The sequence below is a fragment of the Cuculus canorus genome, chromosome 9 (genome assembly GCF_017976375.1).
Source record: "Cuculus canorus isolate bCucCan1 chromosome 9, bCucCan1.pri, whole genome shotgun sequence".
NCBI classification, from domain to species: domain Eukaryota; kingdom Metazoa; phylum Chordata; class Aves; order Cuculiformes; family Cuculidae; genus Cuculus; species Cuculus canorus.
Genome location: NC_071409.1, coordinates 25,557,526 through 25,578,165, shown reverse-complemented (window position 1 = coordinate 25,578,165; position 20,640 = coordinate 25,557,526). Strand labels below are relative to the sequence as shown.

General features: G+C 43.4%; 1 protein-coding gene across 7 annotated transcripts in view; it reads left to right on the top strand.

The window, feature by feature from the left end:
• MED12L (mediator complex subunit 12L) overlaps positions 1–20,640 on the top strand; it is a 134,953-nt gene that overhangs the window by 9,124 nt on the left and 105,189 nt on the right. For 6 of the 7 annotated variants that reach the window (XM_054073967.1, XM_054073964.1, XM_054073966.1 and 3 more), the window contains exons 3-13: positions 606–797; positions 1,327–1,486; positions 3,641–3,810; positions 4,466–4,576; positions 5,338–5,607; positions 7,704–7,853; positions 8,916–9,015; positions 9,205–9,341; positions 17,032–17,163; positions 18,540–18,666; positions 20,327–20,541. In XM_054073967.1, coding sequence (XP_053929942.1) covers positions 606–797; positions 1,327–1,486; positions 3,641–3,810; positions 4,466–4,576; positions 5,338–5,607; positions 7,704–7,853; positions 8,916–9,015; positions 9,205–9,341; positions 17,032–17,163; positions 18,540–18,666; positions 20,327–20,541 — 1,764 coding nt within the window. The remainder of the gene's footprint in view (positions 1–605; positions 798–1,326; positions 1,487–3,640; positions 3,811–4,465; positions 4,577–5,337; positions 5,608–7,703; positions 7,854–8,915; positions 9,016–9,204; positions 9,342–17,031; positions 17,164–18,539; positions 18,667–20,326; positions 20,542–20,640) is intronic. The other variant, XM_054073969.1, reaches the window with a different exon arrangement.

Sequence of the window (20,640 nt, the reverse complement as noted above, 5' to 3'; positions counted from 1 at the left end):
AATATGGGCAGAGCACATCTTAGCTTTTCATTCTCGAGGCGCTGGGTGATGGCAAAGGTGTTTTGAATAGAAGTCAGAACAACTCCTGGCTTATTTGAATCTGGGAAGTTCTGCCTGCTGAAACTGGTAATGGAAAGACTATGGATGCTGTTCTTTGACAGCATAGTTTGTTAGAGATAGAAGCATATAGCATGTATGTGCATGTACTACGGTACAGTGAAGTTCTAAGGGGAGAAGCGTTCTGAGAAGCCACCGAACCCGGGGCCTAAATCAGAGACTCGCATCTGCTGCAGGAAAGTGGCTCTGGGCAGTCACAGAGATGGCAGCTGCATCTCTGCTGCCTGAAGCCTGGTCCTCTTTGGCTCAGATTTGCTGACCTGCAGCTTCTATAATGAGAATGCAGAAGTGTTGCACAGGTTCTTAATGTCTGAATCCCCCTTTTGCAGCTGTAGCTGCAGGGAATTGCAGTGCAATCTTACGGGGTGCATAGCCTGGACTAGAGTGATGACTACACCTCTTTAGATGGAAATCCTTTGTGCATTGATGTACGATAGATGCTTGCTCACCGAGTTGTCATGCGTGTTCTGCTTTTTCTCCCCCCGCAGATTGGCGCTTACTTTAGCAGTATATTAGCGGAAAAGCTAAAACTTAACACTTTCCAGGACACGGGAAAGAAGAAACCACAAGTAAATGCCAAAGACAACTACTGGCTGGTTACCGCTCGGTCTCAGAGTGCGATTCACAACTGGTTCACAGATTTAGCAGGAAGTAAACCACTGACTCTTTTAGCAAAAAAGGTATTGAAATACCCCTCCCTCTGTTTCTTGGGTTGTGCTGTGTGACTTTTCATCTGGAAGCCTTGTGGGGGACCAGCGTGTTGTGTGTGTGGTCAGTGCGGGCAGCATTAGCTGAGCTTGCCAGCCGTGCTCTGGTTATCAAGGACTCCTCTGAACAGTGACAGTGTCGCTGTAATTGAACCCTCACCCTAAAACCATCTCTGTTTTCCAGAGGTTCTGAGGATTAGCTTCCATATCTCTTCCTGCACTTTGAATGCCTGTGGCTGTGTCCAGGGGTTTGCTGGTGGCCCTGCAGGCATCTCTTGAGTGGGAGAAGGATGCTCCTGGTGAAACTAGGGGGGAACATGGGGCCATATCTCTTTGTGAAGTCTCTGTTTCTATGTGTCTGGCCAGTAGGTGCAGTTAGCGTGGTGGGTTCCTGGGCTGGTGAAGGGATCTGCCGTTGTCCAGACAGTGTGGGATGAGCAGGGGTGGCCTGGGCTGACCTACAGGTGCTCACTGCTATAACTTTCTTCCTGTTTCATTTCAGGTTCCTATTCTCAGTAAAAAAGAAGATGTTTTTGCTTACTTAGCAAAATATTCTGTGCCACTGCTGCGAGCGGCGTGGCTGATCAAAATGACATGTGCCTACTATGCTGCTATTTCTGAAGCTAAAATCAAGAAACGCCAGGCCACTGACCCAAATATTGGTAAATAAACTACTGTAATGTCTAAATGCATAATAACAGCTGAAAGGAACTGCTCTTTTTGTTGTGGCTTTGGTGTTCAGAGTGGAATCTTTGTAGTGGGAAGAGGAATAAAAATTCTTTTACATCAATTTTGCTTAGAAATGTGTGTCAAAGAGTAGAAAGACCCACACAGCATAAACGCTGCCTCCTTGGCTACTGCTCCTCCCAGCTGATTCCTCCCTACATCTCCAGGCACAGCGTCTGAGGAGATGATTGTGCTGCACCTTCACCACCAGCACAGATCTCTGTGGGGTTGGCCGGGGAGGCAACGGCTGTGCCAAGAGAGATGTTACCAGGGAATGAACAGAACCGCTAATTTAGAAAGGCTGGGATCAGATGTGAGTTTCAAAGCTTGCTGCTTAGAAGGTGGATGGCAATGTGTTTATTTTCAGTACTAACCTTAAATGCCACTGTCTGGCAGCAAGCCAGGGGGCCAAGCAGCCAACACCTTCCAAATGTTTGAAGGTATTTGTAACTGTAATCAAAGTTATAGTTGTAGGCAAAAAGGAGTAAGGAGGAGGTGAGGAAAGCAAAAGTTGTGTGCTCTGTTGCAATGAATTGATCTGGAACTAGTTTGCTCTGGCTGGGAATAGTAGCTCTTTAAAATACAGGAGTTTATGCTTACTGGAAAGGCACAAAGTGGTTGTATGTGTTGTGGAGCTGACAGGGGCTCCTGCTCTGGCTCTGCTTTGGGCTGGCGCCGTGGTGGTACCCACCTGACATTGGTTACTGAAGTTTTACCTCCTCTGTCCAAATTCCCGGTTTGGCAAAGGCTGTTGGGAGCTTCTTGGCAAGCAGCTTGCTGTGTGTTACCGAGCAGCCTTTGACAGTTCCCAAAATGTTATATATCTGTGCCTCAGGTAACAGAAAGGCAGTTGTAGGGTTTCCAGCTCAGTGGCACAGAGTGATTGGTAATTGCTTTGGGAAAATTATTCTTTCATTCTGTCGCATAAAATAAGCTTGAAGTGCTGGATTTGGAATTGTTTTTCGAAAAGCGAGCAAATGTTTAAAGTAAATGTAGTCAAACTGCTCTATGAAAACACTAAAACTCACTAGTGTCATACAGAAATTTCTGTGGATTGGAATAGAAAAACATCCAACGCAGTCTGTGTATGTTGACACAAGTGGCAATTAGAAATGCAAAGGGAAAAAAGAGTGAATGTGCTAGTTGAAGTCTGAGGTTGGTAGTGAACAGCAGGAGTAGTGGTGTTTGAGAGTGGTAGTTCCTGTCGCTCTGACAGTAAACAGGCTTAGGTTGTCCAAGCAATTGCATTACGTATTCAAAAAGAGCGTGCTGATTAAATACGCTTCTGTCAGATGTTTGTCTCTGAGATAGTAACAAATATCCTTAGTTGTTCCAGTTACTGTTAAGAGAATGCCTCCCTTACCATTCCTCTTTTCCCAAAGCTTTGTGTGTGACTAAGCAGGTTTATTTTTGTTCACTAATTTCTCCGATTATACCAGATGCAGGATCACTGCTGAAGCAGAGAGAATTTTCAATAGGTTTGTATATTTGCTGAACAGCACCTACTGACTTATCCAGGACAAGGGAAAGACCGTCAGTCTTGCTTGCAGATCCCTGCACTGTGCTGGTCACCCTGACCTGAAACTCTGCTCCTGCATTTTCCTTGGAGTGAAAATCTGGAGGAGTTGCCTGTTTTGGAATGCTTCTAGAAAGAACAATTTTATATCCCATTGCTTGTGCAAAGTCGGTTTGAGTTTTACGCTGGCTGTATTTGGAGGGGAAAGGAAGAGGGAGTAAATGTCCAGATGGAAGAAAGTAATGAAGTATATTTATATTACCTATTTCAAGACTGTTTTGTGGCTGAATGCTGAATTCTGATGAAAGAGATGGGTAATTCCCTAAAGACTCACCTTGTGTCAGTGCTTTTTTATGCCATGCTAAGCTAGCAGGCTGCTTGCACACAGACCGTGAGGCCAGCGTGCAGGGACCCCATTAATTCACAGTAGGTGCTCCATTATGCAACTGTGGGTTAATGTTTTAAAGGAGTGTTTTTGATGACAAAGGCAATATACATTTGGTTTAGTTCTCATTGTGATAGAAACCTTCCCTTTTATCACCTGAAGTGTCCTAATTGTGAACTTGTGTTGTAGAGTGGACTCAAATTATAACCAGGTACCTTCGAGAGCAGCTGGCAAAGGTAGCAGAGTTTTATCATGTGACTGCCAGCCAAGGCAACAGCTCTGGAGTGATGCCTCAAGAGATGGAACAAGCCCTGAAGCAGTGGGAATATAATGAAAAGTTGTCATTTTATATGTTTCAGGTAATACTTTAAGAAGCACATGGATTTCTTTAATTTTTTTTGAGGTTACCATTCTTGGAAAGTTCAGTTTTAGAACTCAGTGGTAGCTTTTGTCATAAGACTTGCATAAATTGTATATGCTAATTCATTTAAAGATTTGCTGGCTGAAAAAGCTTTGACTTGCTTAGTGTGCTTGATTGTGATTGCAGCAATGTACTCAATTAGTTTCTCTTCTATATTATGCCATCTTATAATGGTGTTTTTAGTGATGGTTGGTCAGGCTGAGGCCACTGTGACACATGAAGCCTTGGATGTTGCGGTGGTGGCCTGGCTGTTCAGTTCCACGCAGTTCTAGTCCAGAATAACTTTCTGCTTGTTCCTACCCAGGGGCAGAAATAGCAGAAGGGTCGCTGGGAGGGAGTCTCGCTATCAGCAGTAAATCAGGCAGCTGAATTTCAACTGTGGGGGTGATTGGTGCTGTGCGCAGTGACTTACCTGTCTGTAGGGCTGCCGTGGTGGTGGCCGGTTCCTGCGTGTGCAGTGCTGGCTGAGGGGCTTGGGAGCTCCGTGCTGGCATGGGTAATGAGGGGTAAACCAGGAAAGAACGAAAACTTTTAATTACACACCTGCTTTAGTGCTGCCAGTTAATGGGATGTATTATTTTAAATCCTTTAAGGAAGGAATGCTCGAGAGACATGAGTATTTGACATGGATACTGGATGTTTTGGAAAAAATTAGACCCACTGATGATGATCTCCTTAAGCTGTTGATGCCTCTAATGCTGCAGGTACGTGGATGTTTTAAAGCCAGATGCAATATAATTGTGACTGATATATGTTAACTGACTTTAATATTTGTAGTGGTAAAATCATAGAATCACAGAATCATAGAGTGGTTGGGTTGGAAGGGACATTAAAGATCATCCAATTCCAACTGCTCTGCCATGGGCAGGGATGCCTCCCACTGGACCAGGCTGCTTGAAGCCTCATCCAACCTGGCCTGGAACCTCCGCTCCAGGGATGGGGCAGCCACCACTGCTCTGGGCACCCTGGGCCAGGGCCTCCCCACCCTCATCGTGAAGAATTTCTTCCTAATGTCTAATCTAAATCTTCCTGCTTCCAATTTAAAGCGATTCCCCTTCATCCTGCCCACTTCATGCCCTTTCTTGTAGCCCCCCTTTGGGTATTGGAAGGCCTATAGAAACTGGAATCTATTTATAAACAGTTTTACTTAGGGACATTTAGGGAAATATATTGCCTGGTGCATGTTTGGAATTTATAAGCACCTTTAAAATGTTCATGCTTTAAAATCCTTAACTAAAATCGGTAGAAGGATTTTGTTACTGTAACTGGTCCTGGAGGGCAGATGGAATTTTTGAGAGACAGAAATACAGATTTGCATTTGAGCTGCTCTTTTCTTCTTTAACTTCTGGACTCTTATAGTGGAGGTAATCGCTTCTACTTTATGCATGTTCAATGTTAAATTGCTAAAGAAATTGAATACATGGAGCAGACTGTGTAGTAAGCTATGCATTCTTTTAAATTTCAGTATTCGGAAGAGTTTGTTCAGTCAGCTTACCTATCCCGTCGCCTTGCTTATTTTTGTGCCAGACGCCTATCTTTATTGCTAAGTGATGGTCCTAACCTTGTAGCTGCACACTCTCCTCATGTGATTATTGGACCCAGTAACCCTCCTCTGGCAGCCCCAAGCCCGACTGCCCCTGGTCCCGTGGTGAGCCCGGTACAGCTCGCCTGCTCAGATTTCCTCTCCTGCCCTCAGCACCGTCCACTGGTGTATGGACTTAGTTGTATGCTGCAGGTAGGCCAACGTTCTGTTGCTTTTAATTTTCAAGGCTATAACCATTCATATTTTCAGAAAAGAGTGGGTTTTGGGTGTGACGCTGTGCTGGTTGTGGTTTGGAATGTACCTGCATCCATTAAAGGGTGAGGACTTGAGTGGGTCTAGGGGCAGTTGGGGGGTGGATTCTCCACACCAGCTGAGTCACGGTGGTGGAACAACCTGGAGAAGCTTGTGCTGCCTGTCTGTCTGCACCTCCGCTGTGGGAAAGAGCGACTCTGCCGCCAGAGACAGCCAAGCTTTTGCTCTATGATGGAGTGTTTCTGGTTGCTGTAATGTTCTGCACATCTCATCATATTCTCATCACCGGTGAACTTGTGCGATTCTGACACACCCCGTGTCTGGGTGCGACTGGACAGAAGACGGCACCTCCCGACTCCTGCAAGCTTTGAGGATTTCCCTCATCGACGCTTGGTGCCACTGCAGGCTACTTTGTTTTGATTTTGTCAGAATTCCGAGCCTTGTCAGCTTCCACAGTTTTAAAGACAGTGGAACAGAAGAGACTGTTCACTTGTGCTTGTAACTTGGCAATAGCGGAATCGTCAGGAGAGTAATTATCTTCTAAAAAAGCGCTTGTCTGATGAGCTGGGGTTGTTTGCCTTCCTGAGTGCTGAGCTGCTGAGACTTCCTCACGCCCTCCTGCTGTCTGTTCCGTTGTCTGTCTCTGGGGACTGTGCAGAGATGTCCTTGGTGGTGGTCCCAGGAGTGCACTGGTGCTCGTGGGATCATAAAACTGCGCAATGGGTGAGGTTGACGGGGTGATGTCATCCACTACTACTCGGGCAGGGTCAGCTGGAGCGGATTCCTCAGTAAAAGAGCACTTTCTCGTGGTATGCAGCTCCCTCTCCAAGGACTGCTGCCTTCTCATAGTCGTCGCTGTGTGGGAAGTCCGAAGCCAAGGAGGCAGCCCTGGTTTTACGCAGGAAAGGCTCAGTCAGTGCTCTCAGAGCAAAGAAAGTGGGAGAGTATCCGCACCCTCCGTCTCCTCGGGGTGCGTAAGTCAGGAAGTTAGAGTCCATCTGGCTGTCAGCACGCTGTGACTTTTCCTGTTGAACATGGGTCTATCATGGGAACTTCAGCGTTTGTCTCCATCCTGGGCTACTGGGGTGTGCTCGTGTCCTCTGGCAGCTTTACAGCTTTTCTCTGCTAGCAACACAGCTGGTAATCTTTCTGCTCGTCCCGTACTGTTTGGATTTGTGTAACTCTGTGTTTTTTCTGCTCTTTTTTTCTATCCCTCTTTCTTGTGCTACCAAGCACGACAAGAGGACAGCCTGGATTCAGACAAGCTCTGTCTTTCCTGAGGAGCATTTCTCTAGGCAGTGTTTTTGCTATGGTGCTGCTTTATAATCCAGATCTCGACTCAGGTGGAGCTTCCCAACAAGTAATCCAGCAGCCTCAAAAAATAAACATCTGTAAGATGAATTGGCTTCCATAATTTTAGATGATATTTAAGGTCCGACCCCAAACACTAAAGCATTCTGTGTTTGCTCTGTACAGTAACAAATGTTACAGGGTAATAGGCATCTGCGGTCAAGCTGCTGTAAAATGACTGTTGTGAGGCCTGTCAATGCAAAACCTTTCTTTTGAAGTGCATCTTAAGATCATGGTGCATTTCAGTGACTCTTTTGTGCTTTAAAATCTTGACAGAAGGGTTGATTTTAATATCTTTAATATTAGTTTCTCACCTCTAGCTTCTTCCTGTAAGCTGAACACCAAAATAACTTCTTTTTCTTGAAGTCCGTTCACGTTTCACAGGAAGGATCTGACTGAAATTAACCTTTGATGTTCCTTGATGGTGTTATGAAAGCAATACAAATGGGAATTCAACATGTATGTATTTAAATAATTCTTTTAGTAATGAAGAGGGCAAGTAATCTACTAGCTGAATTTCCTCAATTGAGTGTTCTAAAGCAGTCGTGCATAGGCCTGTCTTTTTATGCCTTTCACTGCAGTAGTTGGACCAAACGTGATTCTAGTGTCAGACTCTCTTATTGTTGGTGTTGTCTATCACCTGTTTAGAAAAAGAAATTACTTCTGTTTTGTACTGTTGCTTGCAGACTGTAACTCTTTGTTGCCCAAGTGCCTTGGTGTGGAATTATTCCACAAATGAAAATAAGAACATTAATCCAGGCTCACCTCTGGATTTACTTCAAGTTGCTCCATCTAGTTTGCCTATGCCAGGTGGAAATTCAGCATTTAATCAGCAGGTAAGTTTTATTTTTTTTTATTGTCAGATTATTAAGATCTGCTTTTTATCTCAGATAATGGTTTGTGATCATTAGAACTACAGCCAAGTTTAAATATTTCTTAGAATCACAGAATGGTTTGGATTGGAAGGGACCTCAAAGCCCATCCAGTCCCACCCCTGCCATGGGCAGGGACACCTCCCACTGGATCAGGGGCTCCAAGCCCCATCCAACCTGGCCTGGAACCCCTCCAGGGATGGGGCAGCCACCACTGCTCTGGGCAATCTTGGGCAGAACCTCACCACCTTCACTGTGAAGAAATTCTTAATGTCTCATCTAAGTTTTCCACCTTCCAACTTAAAGCCATTCCCCCTTGTCCTGTCACTCTGTGCCCTTGGAAAAAGCCCTTCCGCAGCTTTCCTGTAGCGCATTCAGGTACAGTACTGGAAGCTGCTCTAAGGTCTCTCTGGAGCCTTCTGTTTTAGAGGCTGAACAACCCCAGTTCTCTCAGCCTGTCCTCATAGCAGAGGTGCTCCAGCCCTTGGATTATCCTTGTGGCCTCATCTGGACCCGTTCCAACAGTTCTATACCCTTCTTATGTTGGGGATTCCAGAACTGGACGCGGTAGTCCAGGTGGGAGTACTTTCGGTAGGACTAGTTTCAAGACTAATGTTGTCTAGTTTCTGATGATCTTACTTTGTAATTCATTCAGGTACTGATTTTGTGAAAATATCAAGAATTTTATTGATGTTTGGATGTTTTCAGTTTTTAAAATGAAATTACTTTAAGGTGCAAAATGCAAATAAGTAGCATCTTGCTGTACCTTATTGTGAGATGCGGCTGTTCAGGTAAACTGAAAGTAACTTTTGCTTAGACGGAAGAAGCATTTTATTGTACAAGATGACTTTGGTAGCAGACAAAGCTAATTGAGGAGAACATACTTCACTGTGTCGTTCCCAAATGTAGGGAGCGTTGTGGAACACCGTAGGGTACCTTGCTCCTGCTGAGAAAGCTGTCACTAGCTTGAAATGAAAACTGAGACTCTCTACCGGTACCTACTTAGCAACTCTCTTGTTTAAACAGGTTCGGGCAAAGATTTATGAAGTGGAACAGCAGATAAAGCAAAGGGGTCGTGCTGTGGAGGTGCGGTGGTCTTTTGACAAGTGCCAAGAATCAACTGCAGGTAAGACAACTCAAAATTAAACAAACATTGGGTGTTTGTGGTTTACATCTGTTCTTTCAGTATAACCCTGTTGCGTCCTGGTTAATTCCAGTAACGGATTTGGCAGATGGCTGTAATGCAGTGTCTTCCTGTGTAAACTTGTTTCTTTCTTGTTTCATTTTTCCCCTCCTCTCTAACTCCTGTCTCTAGGGGTGACCATCAGCCGAGTTTTGCACACCTTAGAAGTCTTGGATCGGCATTGTTTTGACAGATCAGATTCCAGCAATTCAATGGAGACGCTTTACCATAAGATTTTCTGGGCAAATCAGAACAAAGACAACCAAGAGGTAATGGCTACACTCTCCTCTCGCTTCATGATCCATAGAGAATGGTTTTTATTTTTATTTATGAGAACTGTCTGTATTTGATACAAAAGCTTTGTATTTACTCAGTGTATTTTTTCTTTACTACTTGACGTTTAGTTTATTAGGAAAAAACACTTCTTCGCTGCAACAACTGAATTCTTCAGTGCTGCGTACTGTAAACCTCATTTAGGAGAAATGATATAGCAAGATTTTGTGGTTTGATATTTTTGGGTGCTACCAAGGAAAATTCCAGGTTATTGCTTGATAATGGCTTTTACATCTATTGTGGAAAATAGGTTATTAATGATAATAAAATATTCTAAAACTACATAGTCTTATGTTTTCTGATATTTTCACCTGTGCTCCTAGAACTGTTTTCAGAGATCGCAAAAATCTTTATCGGAAATCTTTACCTTTTTATTTTTTTTTCCTGTGCAGTGCAGATGGTGTCACTGGGCCTGCGTGCAGTGTCAAATGCTTGAATTTCCTTGGGAGGTGTTTGGGGAAAAGATGAAATATCCAGCTTTAATAATACACTGCTGAAGTAACATTTCAAAGTGGAGAATATTGGTGACTGTCATAGCTGCTCATGTTAATGCTTTAAAAAACTCTATGCAAAATGGCTTGATTTTTGAATACGCCTGGTTTTTGTCCTTGGCTCCATTCTGAGCAATTGATGGTCATAATTCAAACCCCTCTATTGCATAGAAATACTGCATCATAATTGTCAATCAGTGTTTTAATGATTTTGGAATAAACTAGCAGAATATGGAGATGGAGGGTGACATTTCTGGAAGTATCTCCGGGGAGATCCCTGCCGATGAACTCTGTACGTGAAGCCCAGAGCCAGTAGGTGGGAGCGAAACGCTTGCCAGAGCTGTCTTTATTTCAGATACACTCTTAGGGTAATGGGAGAGAAGCCGAGGAAGGAGAGCTGTTGCAGCAGGCAGATAGAGCTGCTGAAAGTTCTGAACCCTAATGAATGGCTGAAATCAGGAGTTCAACAAACAAGGGGTTTTGTATTTTTAAAATGTGCAGGGCGTGATATGCTTTGCTTGAGCGCTGGCCTTTTATTTGCCTTTGTTTTTGGCATTGGATGATGTAGTTGTGTGCTGTTGCCCTTCTGAAATTGTATTTGTATCTTTTTTCCTTCTTCTTGTCAGTATTCCAAGAAGTTTTTCGAACTTCTAGCTACAGCTGTGCTAACAAACCATTTTATTTTGGGTTTTTTTGTTTGTTTCAAAAGGCAGTGTTGGTAGGAAGACTTCTGAAAATTGGGTAATTGTTCTGTTCTTATTGTTGGTTGTCTGCTATATTACCTTTGTTTTATGGTGCGATAACTTGAGGTTGGGTTGCCTTGAACACGCACCTGTTTTGGCCCCTAAACAGTGCTGTTGAAAATGCGCTCCCCAATTCTGGATATCAAACATTTTTATGAAGGTCTGTCTAGTTAATTTGCAAGGCTACCGGTCTTTGATAGCGTAACATTTTACTCTGAGATCATAGAATGGTTTGGGTTGGAAGGGACTTTAAAGATCATCTAGTAAGAATAAAGCATTATGGTTTGTAAGTGACGACATGACTGTGTTTGCACAGCCGTCACGGGGGACTGCAGGAGAGCAGAAGCAAAGAAGATGCTGAGGACTTTCTGAGAGAAGAAAACTTAATTTTGAAAATTTCAGTCTTACCTTACTGGATCTGAAGCTGATGTGAGATTAAGCTTTTAAATTATTACCTGCAACGTAACCATCTCTGAAGCTTTCAAGACTGTTGGTTGGTGCTTGGCTCGAGCCTTGGCAGCTAAACAAGAGGTTGCCTTGGAATGTTAAGTGCCTTATTGATGGTGCTTGTGCATTTTGGCGTTGGAACCTCAAGTTCTGTTCCAGTTACCACTGTGATGAGTGGTGAGTACCTGTGGCGGGCGAAGTGCTGCCCTGTGTCCTGGTGACCATCTGTGGAGCTGCCAGGCGGCTGCTGGATGTCGGTGCCTCCCTGCACCGATTGTGCATCGGCTGTGGCACCGCTAGATTGAGCACACAAACATGCCGCCATGTGCAATGCTTTCTGTCTTTTCTTGTCACTTTTTTCATCCCCCCTTCATAAACGTAGGCTGTTTTTTCTTGGCAGAAAAGCTATGAGGTCGCCTACACTCTGTTTTCAGTTAGCAACTGATGTAAGCCTGTAAAAACTTCTGGTTTGTAAATAAGATATCCATCATAGGATGTCTGCCTCCTGACACGGTTATTTAAAGCAAAACGTGAAGGACAGCTATCTACTACCCTTGCTTTGATGTGAGCCCAGCTGAAACATGTTTGGAACTTATTTCCTGTCCGTTTTTTCCTACTAGGTTGCAAAACATGGTCATGAAGCAAATAATGCCAGTGTGAGTATGTATGAGAGTGGTGCTCCAAAGCATGGGGCGTGTGCTGGAGTGGAAGGGAAGCGGCTCTCGCTACAGAGTATTTTGGTTCTGAGATGGAAGAGAGAAGAGTTGCTTTTCATCCCATGGGGATATGCAGAGGAATGGTGCTGAAGGCTGGAATCTGTTAGCATTGGTGATGAGGGAGCAGAGTGGACAAAAATGTATAGCGTGGGGACTGAGCTGTGGCCATGGTTTGAGTTGAAGCAGGACAAACAGAGTAGGTGGATGGCAGGCATTGAAATGAGCTTGGAATTTGCGCGTCATGTATGTGACAGAAATGGCATATGAAGCTGTGTGGGATGATGTGATATTAAACCCACATTTTGACCCAACCCAGGACAAATTCTCTGTCCTTGACCTGAAGAGAGGTCACAGAAGTGGGAGGAGGATCCAACACTTCACCAGTGACTTGGTGAAGACTTAAAGCGTAGAGGAGCGCTGACTGCGTTATTAAATGCTATGTTAATAAGCAGACCTTAAACAGGAGATAAGAACTGCGTTGCAGGTTCTCACTGACTGTCGCTGGTGCCTAGGACTGGTGGTCTGCATAATCCCGTAGGAATCGCTTCATTTGAACCTTAATTGTGGCTCTCGGCCTGGGTGCCCTTGTGTCGTAGGATTCCTTACAGGCACAGGGCTTTCATCAGGCTCTCTGTGCAACCCCAAAAGTAGCACTTACCACATCTGTCAGGTGCTCAGCGTTTTAGCCGTGAAGTTCCAAATGATAATAATAGTTGTCGGATTCTTTTGGTGTGAAGGTCTGACAGCCAATAAAAGTGTCATATCACAATGAATGTGGTGGGAATGATGCTGCCTTGTGCGTGTGACAGAGTGCACTGTGAGCAATACAAAGAACCTGCCTTTTTTAATTCTGCTTCACCGACTTATGTGAAGTTTCTCAGATTCAACAGGGTAGGAGGATTTGAAAAATAGAAGTCTGTGATGTATCATAAAGCAATAAATTCACTTTTGTTTGAGATGGTATTGCAGAGAAAACTACCGGCCTTGTTTATAGCCGCAGGTATTTTCCATCTGACATTTCCTTGACTCAATCCATTCTGGAGCTGTGCACAAAAGATGATTGCTGCTGTAGTGTTGTTGTAGAGGTATCTCTGAATAAATAAACCCAGTAAACAGGTTTGTATTGTTACCATGCATTTTTAATTACAGCAAGATTGCATTGCACTCAGATTTGGAAGACCTTTTATTCCTTTCTGCCTCTTTGAAAGGTCACTCCCTTTGAAGACGCGAGTCAGTTTGTGCAAAAATAGAAGTGGTCAGAAGAGTGAGCTAGTGAATGCAATAGCATCTTTTCCATAACGCCTATGAAAACTCCTCCAAGGTCACCCGTTATCTTCCTGTGGCTTAAACCCACCCATCTCTCACCTAGCTTTTTGTCTCCCTGGATTTTATTATCTCTCATAGTCTTCCACAGGTACAACTAAGGAAGGAAATTCGGAAAGGAATTGTTTCTCTTTGTCATGTTTCAGAATGGTTGGTGAGACTTCTTAATTTGGCAGTCTCCTGCCTAGAGAAATGCAACTTGGTTCAGTTTAGCTTGAAGTACACCTAAGCAGGGCAGGGAAACCTAGTAAATGAAACTTCATACCAGTATTTCCTAGCTAATGTGCGATAGTGGATGAAAGGAGAGTGCTTGGTTTTTAAGGAACAATATTGACCTCCTTGAAATAATTAACTGGAATCCTGAAACTATGTGGATATTTGTGCACTGGAATTGCTTTTAAAGTTTAGGTCTCTCAGCTTGTATTTGGGTATTGCTTCTCATGGAAAGGTTTGGGTTGGAAAGGACCTTAAAGCTCATCCAGTCCCACCCCTTGCCATGGGCAGGGACACCTCCCACTGGATCAGGGGCTCCAAGCCCCATCCAACCTGGCCTTGAGCACCTCCAGGGATGGGGCAGCAACGACTTGCAACCTGGGCCAGGGCCTTCCCACTGTCATTGTGAAGAATTTCTTTTATTGTCTAATCTAAATCTTCCCCCTTCCAATTTAAAACCATTCCCCCTCATCCTATCACTCTCTGCCCTTGGAAAAAGTCCCTCTGCAGCTTTCCTGGAGCCCCTTCAGGTGCTGGAAGGGCTCTCTAAGGTCTCCCCAGAGCGTTCTCCTTCTCCAGGCTTAACAACCCTAAGTCTCTCAGCCTGTCCTCATAGCAGAGGTGCTCCAGCCCTCTGACCATCATGTTGTCTTTGAAGTCCATCTGAATTCTTACGATGCCAGGAGATGTTTTTCATTTTAGAGTTAAAAATGCCTGGTTTTGAACTTGGTTCTCACGAAGGGAGTTTGTTACCAGTGCAGAGAGTGAATATTTGTCTTTCTGAGATCACTTTGCTGGAAACTAAACAAACAGGAAAACCCGACAACCCTGCTGTGCCTGTGGGAAAGGAGGTCTGCTGAGAGCTTTGGAATTGGTGAGCTGGAAGTTCACAGTTTGTTACTGCCTAAGGGACCTGAGTCCAAGTGTGCTGGGGTGTGATGGGCAAGAGAGACCAGGATGAGCAAAATAAAATGGATTAAAATATCTGCAGGGTCAGAATCTGTTTCCACAAATGCTGAGAAAATAGACCGTATTCAGAGCATTCATGTAATATTGTTAATAATATAGTTAGAATTAGTTCAGTTGCTCAACTTGCTTAGTTATCCGAAGCTTGTTTGGGTATATTTTCCAGGACAGACCACCCGCAGATGTTGGATCCCGAATCAGACAAATAAAGAACCTGACTGTTCTGAGATGTTACTTCATTGCGTCCTTAGTACATTTAAGTAAACACAGTGTGGAAGGGAGGAAGCCATGCGGTACAGCTATCATGAGAGCATCGGGAGGGAGGAAGTTGTGCAGCGGGGCAGGGACCTCTGCTCTCCCCTGTATGCTGTCAGCGTCACAGCCTGCTGCCACCCAGCTTCTCAGGAGCAGCACGCTGCTGTTCACACACAGCAAAGCAACGCTGGAGTTTCCAGTGTTGGACTGACTCATTTTCCAGTTTGATGTGGCTCTCCAGATGAGCTGTGAGTCTGTAGCATCATCTGCCACTGCCTGTGTAGCACTGCAGAGGTGTACTTGCTGTAAGGGTTTGGGGTGGCTGTTTATATTGCAGAGACTCGATACAACTTTCAAATGGTTTGAATATTCTCAGTTAAAAGCAAAATAAAGTATTTGGTGGTTAGATGCTTCACCTTTGCTTTTCTTAGCTGCTACAGGGCCCTGTGTTCCAAGAGCCCAAGGTATGGGAATGGCTCTGGTGAGGCCAGCTTGCCCACCAAAAGTCTGCATCAGAAGGTTCAAATAATTACTTGCACCCAGATAATCCTTTTCTTAATTCCTGAGAACCAAAACAACTGTTTTTAGGCACTTAAAAGTGGTGTGGTTGAAATTCTTAGATGGATAAACCTCTTGATTCTTCAAGTATTTATGGTGGCTTTCTTCCTTTCAAAAGAGGTCATGTTCTGCATATATATGAAACTGCAGAAGCAACACTGATTTATTTCTTTTTAAGGTGTATAATCACCTCTAGGTGTTTGATTTGTGGTGATGTTGGGTTCTACATCTGTGAAAAGATAGTTCTGCCTTTTTATAGGCATAGAACTGGGGAGGTGTTTCTTTTTATTTTGGCACTAAACAATATCACAGTGTTAGCAGGTGACTTGTTTAAGAACAGAGTTAACTGTATGTGTTTTCTTGACTGTAGAGCTGTCTCTTTCTAGTTGTTAAATTTTAACCTTCGCTGTTGATGACCGACCTCCTCATGGCTTTCCTTCTTTACTTTCCTGAAGTTCCTGATTCAGTTGTAGGAGCACCACCTGCTCCTTGCCTGAGAAGATCAACTGCTTGGCCATTCTGCAAGAGGTGCTGTTCCCTGCAAGAGAGAGGGTGAAGGAGGTCCTGTGTTGCCATCCCTGGGATGCTGCAGGATGCAATGCAGTGCAGGCGCAGCTTCAGGGAATTGGTGACCTGATGCGCTCTGTCTGATCTCTGAGTTGGAGTCTCCTGCTTGAAACACCTGGCTTATTTTTTTTGTTGGCATGATTTCTCTTGTTAGCAGAAGGGAAAGAAGTCATCAGTGTGACAATCAGACTCTTTCAAGTGTTCTGCATTGCCTTAACATGTCGTATTTGTACTTCTGTTGTTAGCTGATTGATCTCACCACAGGAGTGGTGGCATTACCACCTTGCTTCACTTGGGTGAGAGAAAAGCATTTTCCCCTCTTCCCTCTGCTCCCCCCACCCAGTCATTGAATACTTCTTGCTCGCCCATTGCAGTGTGTTTACAGGAAGTTTCTTTCACCAGCCTTACCTGGTGTGCTATTGCTTTTTGTATTTTATGAGGAGAAGGGGAGAGCTTTGAAGCAGTAACTTTATGCTTGTGGGTCTTTAATTCCTAATCACTCTGAAAAAGAGTTTGTTGTGCTTAACTACAGCCCTTCTAATATTTACTTGTAAGTGTGGTTTCCACTAATCTCGGGAAAAGAAGGATGATCGCATCTGCTTAATTTATAGGCTAGTGTTGTGTTTAAATGTTTGAAGGTGGTAGCCGGTGTGAGCAGGAGTGAGGAACTTAAGCAGCCCTGGTTCAGTGGCTCACAAGAAAAGAAATGCTTCCAAAATATGCTGGTTAGTGAAAACAAAGCTTGGATGAACCCTCAGTAGATATTGTATAAGCTACTACATCCTATTGCTGTGTAAATATGGATTTTCTGAAGATAGCTTATTTCCTAATGTCTTTGTTTGGTCAGAAATAAATTGAGCTTTTGGGGAGTTTCTTTACCTTGATAATCTCACAGACACACCTTTAGAGATCGGAGGGGGTTGGTTTGGGTGTTAAATACATTGGTGGGGTACAAATAGTGGTCTGGAAACAGGTGAAGGAGGTTCGGAAGAATTAGCGAAGGAAAGCATGAATTCTGTGTGGTTAGTAGGGTTGAGAGGCTCTGTGTGCTACGCTTTTCCTGTTTCACTTACTCATAAAGCAGATGAGCCTTTTCTGTTTTTAGGAAGCAATGTTAGATAAAGAAAAATTTTTGAGTATCAGCAGTGTGAAAACTAAGATTTCCCTCTTTGCCTTCCACATTATATTTCATTTGAAAATACTATGAATAAAGTAAAGATGTGCATCTGTCAGTGCTGAAGAATAAACACCAGCTTTTGTCTTTATTCCCCAGATCGCTGATTGCTACAGGCTGTTTGCCAGAAGTGAACTGAAATGGGTTTCTGTCTCTGTTCTTGCTCTGAACAGGTAGCCCCAAACGATGAAGCTGTGGTAATGCTGCTTTGTGAATGGGCTGTGAGCTGTAAAAGGTCCGGTAAGCACAGGGCTATGGCTGTAGCCAAACTCCTGGAGAAGAGGCAAGCAGAAATCGAAGCAGAAGTAAGTTATTTCTACTAGAATAGTGTGAACAGCTTGCTTAAAAAGTGAGATTTCTAAGGGAAACATCGCTTGAATCTCACTTCAAAAGAAGTAAGTTAGATGGTGTTTGAAGCACTGGGGATTTTTGTCATCAATTGACAGTTTGTAAATTCTAGGTAAATTTAAAATTAAAAACCCTTCTATTTAAAATAGGGGAAAAATCATGATCTAACCCAGAATGGTCCGTATTAGCTGACTTATGTCTCTTTGAATTGTTTTTCTTCTGTGAACTATGTGCCCAAACAAAGGGGTGCCACAGGAGCAGGAGTCCCTTAAGAAGAGGGGAGTGGGTCTCCTGGGCAGGGCTGTTCCCCTGGTGGGAAACTTCCCGAACTAAGATTTGTTGTGTGGCAAAATCCAAGTGCAACTTCAAATCTTGCATTTTGAAGGATGCCTTTGTTTTCAGGGGAAATGAAACTTGTCACTGGAGAAGCAGGACGCTGTAGTGACATCTCTGATGGAAACTGTTGTTTGTCTGTGTGGCAGATAAACCTGATCTTCTCATCAGTATAAACTGATGCTTCTCCTCCACGCTTCGGTCGGACTAAATGTGCTTTGTAGTGAGGATTGCTTGCAGGCAGTGTGTTCACTGCAGCTTTGCTGTAGTTTTCTGGACCGGGGATGGTCCTTGGAGCCCAAAGCACCTTCTGCCTTGGCCTCGCCCGGCATCGTGCAGTGCTTTTACTGGATGGGCATCCTGTTATGTTGTTTTTCACCTAGATTAAAGGGTCCCCAGGAAAGTCATATGTGATGTCTGTTCATCCCCTGTGTGGGGAGGGGCAGACGAGAGCACTCTCAGAAGTGCCTCTGTGCAGACAGACATACAGACAGCATGAGCTACAAAAAGACTTTTACTTTCCAAAGTCTTTCTGCTTTGTCCGCTCCTCACCACAAACCATTAACTGGGGGGGAAGGGAGCTCACAGTATCAGTTCTGCCTCACTAGCACCAAAATCCACTTGAGGCAGAGATGTTTGCCCTGGTTCTTATTGCATTTAGTGTAACTTACAATTCACACAAACAAGCAGAGTTACCACTCAGGAAGTTCTGTATCTTAAATTTTTGCTTTTATACCAAACTGTTGTTGCAGACGATGGTCCATATGTCGGTCATTCCTTCTAAATATGTCATCCAAAGTCATTAAGTGAAAAAAAACTTTGAAATAAGCGTACAAAGTAAAGGGAAAAACCTATCATAAACGGAAAAACCCAGGAAAAGCCTGGGTTTGATGAAAAGGCAGGAAACAATCACATATAATTGCTTCAGATGCATATTGTGGAAATATTGTGTTTGTGTGTAGATATATGGTTTTTTTTTTTTATTTATTTAACTGTGCAGAGATGCGGTGAATCTGAAGCCCTAGATGAGAAGGAATCTCTGTCTTCAGCCTCCTTGACAGGTTCCAGCCTTCCTGTTTTTCAGAATGTCCTGCTGAGATTTTTAGATACACAAGCTCCCTCGTTATGTGAGTATTAATTAATTTATATATCAAACTAGGTCAGCAACAACTGATCCGCTGTTGGGCTGCTGAAGCTATTGTTTCGCTGTAGCGGGTGTTTCACAGTTTCCGTGATTACCCACTCTATTTTCATATGCTTTTTTTTTTTTTATATCTCCTGCCTTGCTACAGGATGTTTCTGTGATTTTTATTTCTTTTCACAAGAGGAAAATTGGCAGAAACTGTGTTTATTTCTGTTTAGGCTGTAAGAGATTTGGGGAAATTACTTGCCTTCTATGTATATTTAACATCAAACACACCTCTTTTTGACACATCCACATTCAAAGTGACTGACTGGGAAATTACACCGAAGTGTGAAAGTCAAAAGCTGTTAGCTGACAAATAGGTGGGTTGAAAAAAGGATTTTTGTTAATTGTAGGTTGCTCTTTGAGGTGTCTTGACCTAATAAAACTGTCTAATATTGTAGCTCATGCTTCTGGTAGCTTAAGTACATGGTTTTTTTTTCCTCTGGTGCCCTTAAACTACTTTAAATCCCCTCTAGTTTAAAACACGATCCTGAAACCTTTCAACATTTGAAAAAGGAGGAACTGCTTAAAATTTGTTACGGACTCTGAGATGTTGGCAGTGCTCTATTTTTGTGCCAGCAGTGACCCTGGTTTTGAAAAACCATCCCAACTATTTGTGTTATTTAGACTCGTGTTTCTGATGGGTGTGTTTCAAATACCGTGTGGTCCCTCTGGCTGGCTTTGTGAGGCTGGGTGGGGAGAGCAGCTGGGGGCTGGTACATAGAAATAGCGTTAGATATCGAATTAATGTGAACTTTTAAAGCATAATTTGCTTTTAAATAAATCCTGGTGATTGAGTTTGGTGGTTCTGTAGCTGGAAGTTTTATTGCCCAATAGAATTCATATGGTATTGAGCTATTTTCTGTTAACTGCGAGGTTACAAACCGTTCTGTGTTACAGAACAAGTCAAATTAAACACAGGTGTGACAAATGAAAACTTAATAACATTTTGTGTTGTATTTCTTGAGGCTGTGCTTTGTCACTGGCAAAATAACATGCATTTATTTGAATAAAGTATCCTGATAAGCGTGAGGACATCTAACAGCTGAAATGCACTCTGTTGTCATGCTTTAATAAAACACTGTTTTTACACCTTGGAGGCCTGGCATGCAGAAATCTTGAGTGCTTTGAAAGTATTTTGAAAGGTTTTCTGTTATGAATAAAAAAAGTAGTATAGATAAGACAGTAACATCTGTATAGTAATGTAATTTGAGAGGAGAGTGCAGTTCTGTTATAATCCAAAGCTTCAGCTTAAATTTTTCTTCACACAAGGAGTGTCCTCGTCCTCTTCCCCCCTCTTTTTAGTTTTTCCAAGGGTTTGATCATTGTACCAACTGCTGACATATATACCTGTCCTCGCTGGGGGTCTGGGGGAGGATGCTCTGGAATCCACTGCTGCTTGATGTCTGTCTCGTGTCTGGAGCTGAGAGCCAAGTGAAACGCTTTGTTCTGTGGAGACAATGAGAAACCTCTACAGGATGTCTGAGGTGCTTTTCTAGGCATCTAAAATCAATTTGCTGGGGTTTGCAATTTGCAAAGTTGAAACTCAAATATTTGTAAGTTGAAACTATAGTCTAACTCTTTATTTTTCCCCCTGGTAGCTGACCCAAACAGTGATCATGAGAAGACAGAGTTTGTGAATTTGGTGCTACTTTTTTCTGAATTCACTCGGCATGACGTGTTCTCCCATGATGCGTACATGTGCACTTTAATATCACGTGGAGATTTGTCAATCACTACAACAACCAGACCACGTTCACCTAATGGGGAAGCTGTGGATGAACACTATTCTAAGGATCGTGATGTGAAACTGGAGGTAATGCTTCATAGTATTTCTTCCACGATTGGTGCTCCGTTTCATTAAAACAGATTTTCACTGAAGCATAAGTATTTCAGATTAGATACCAAGCTTTTC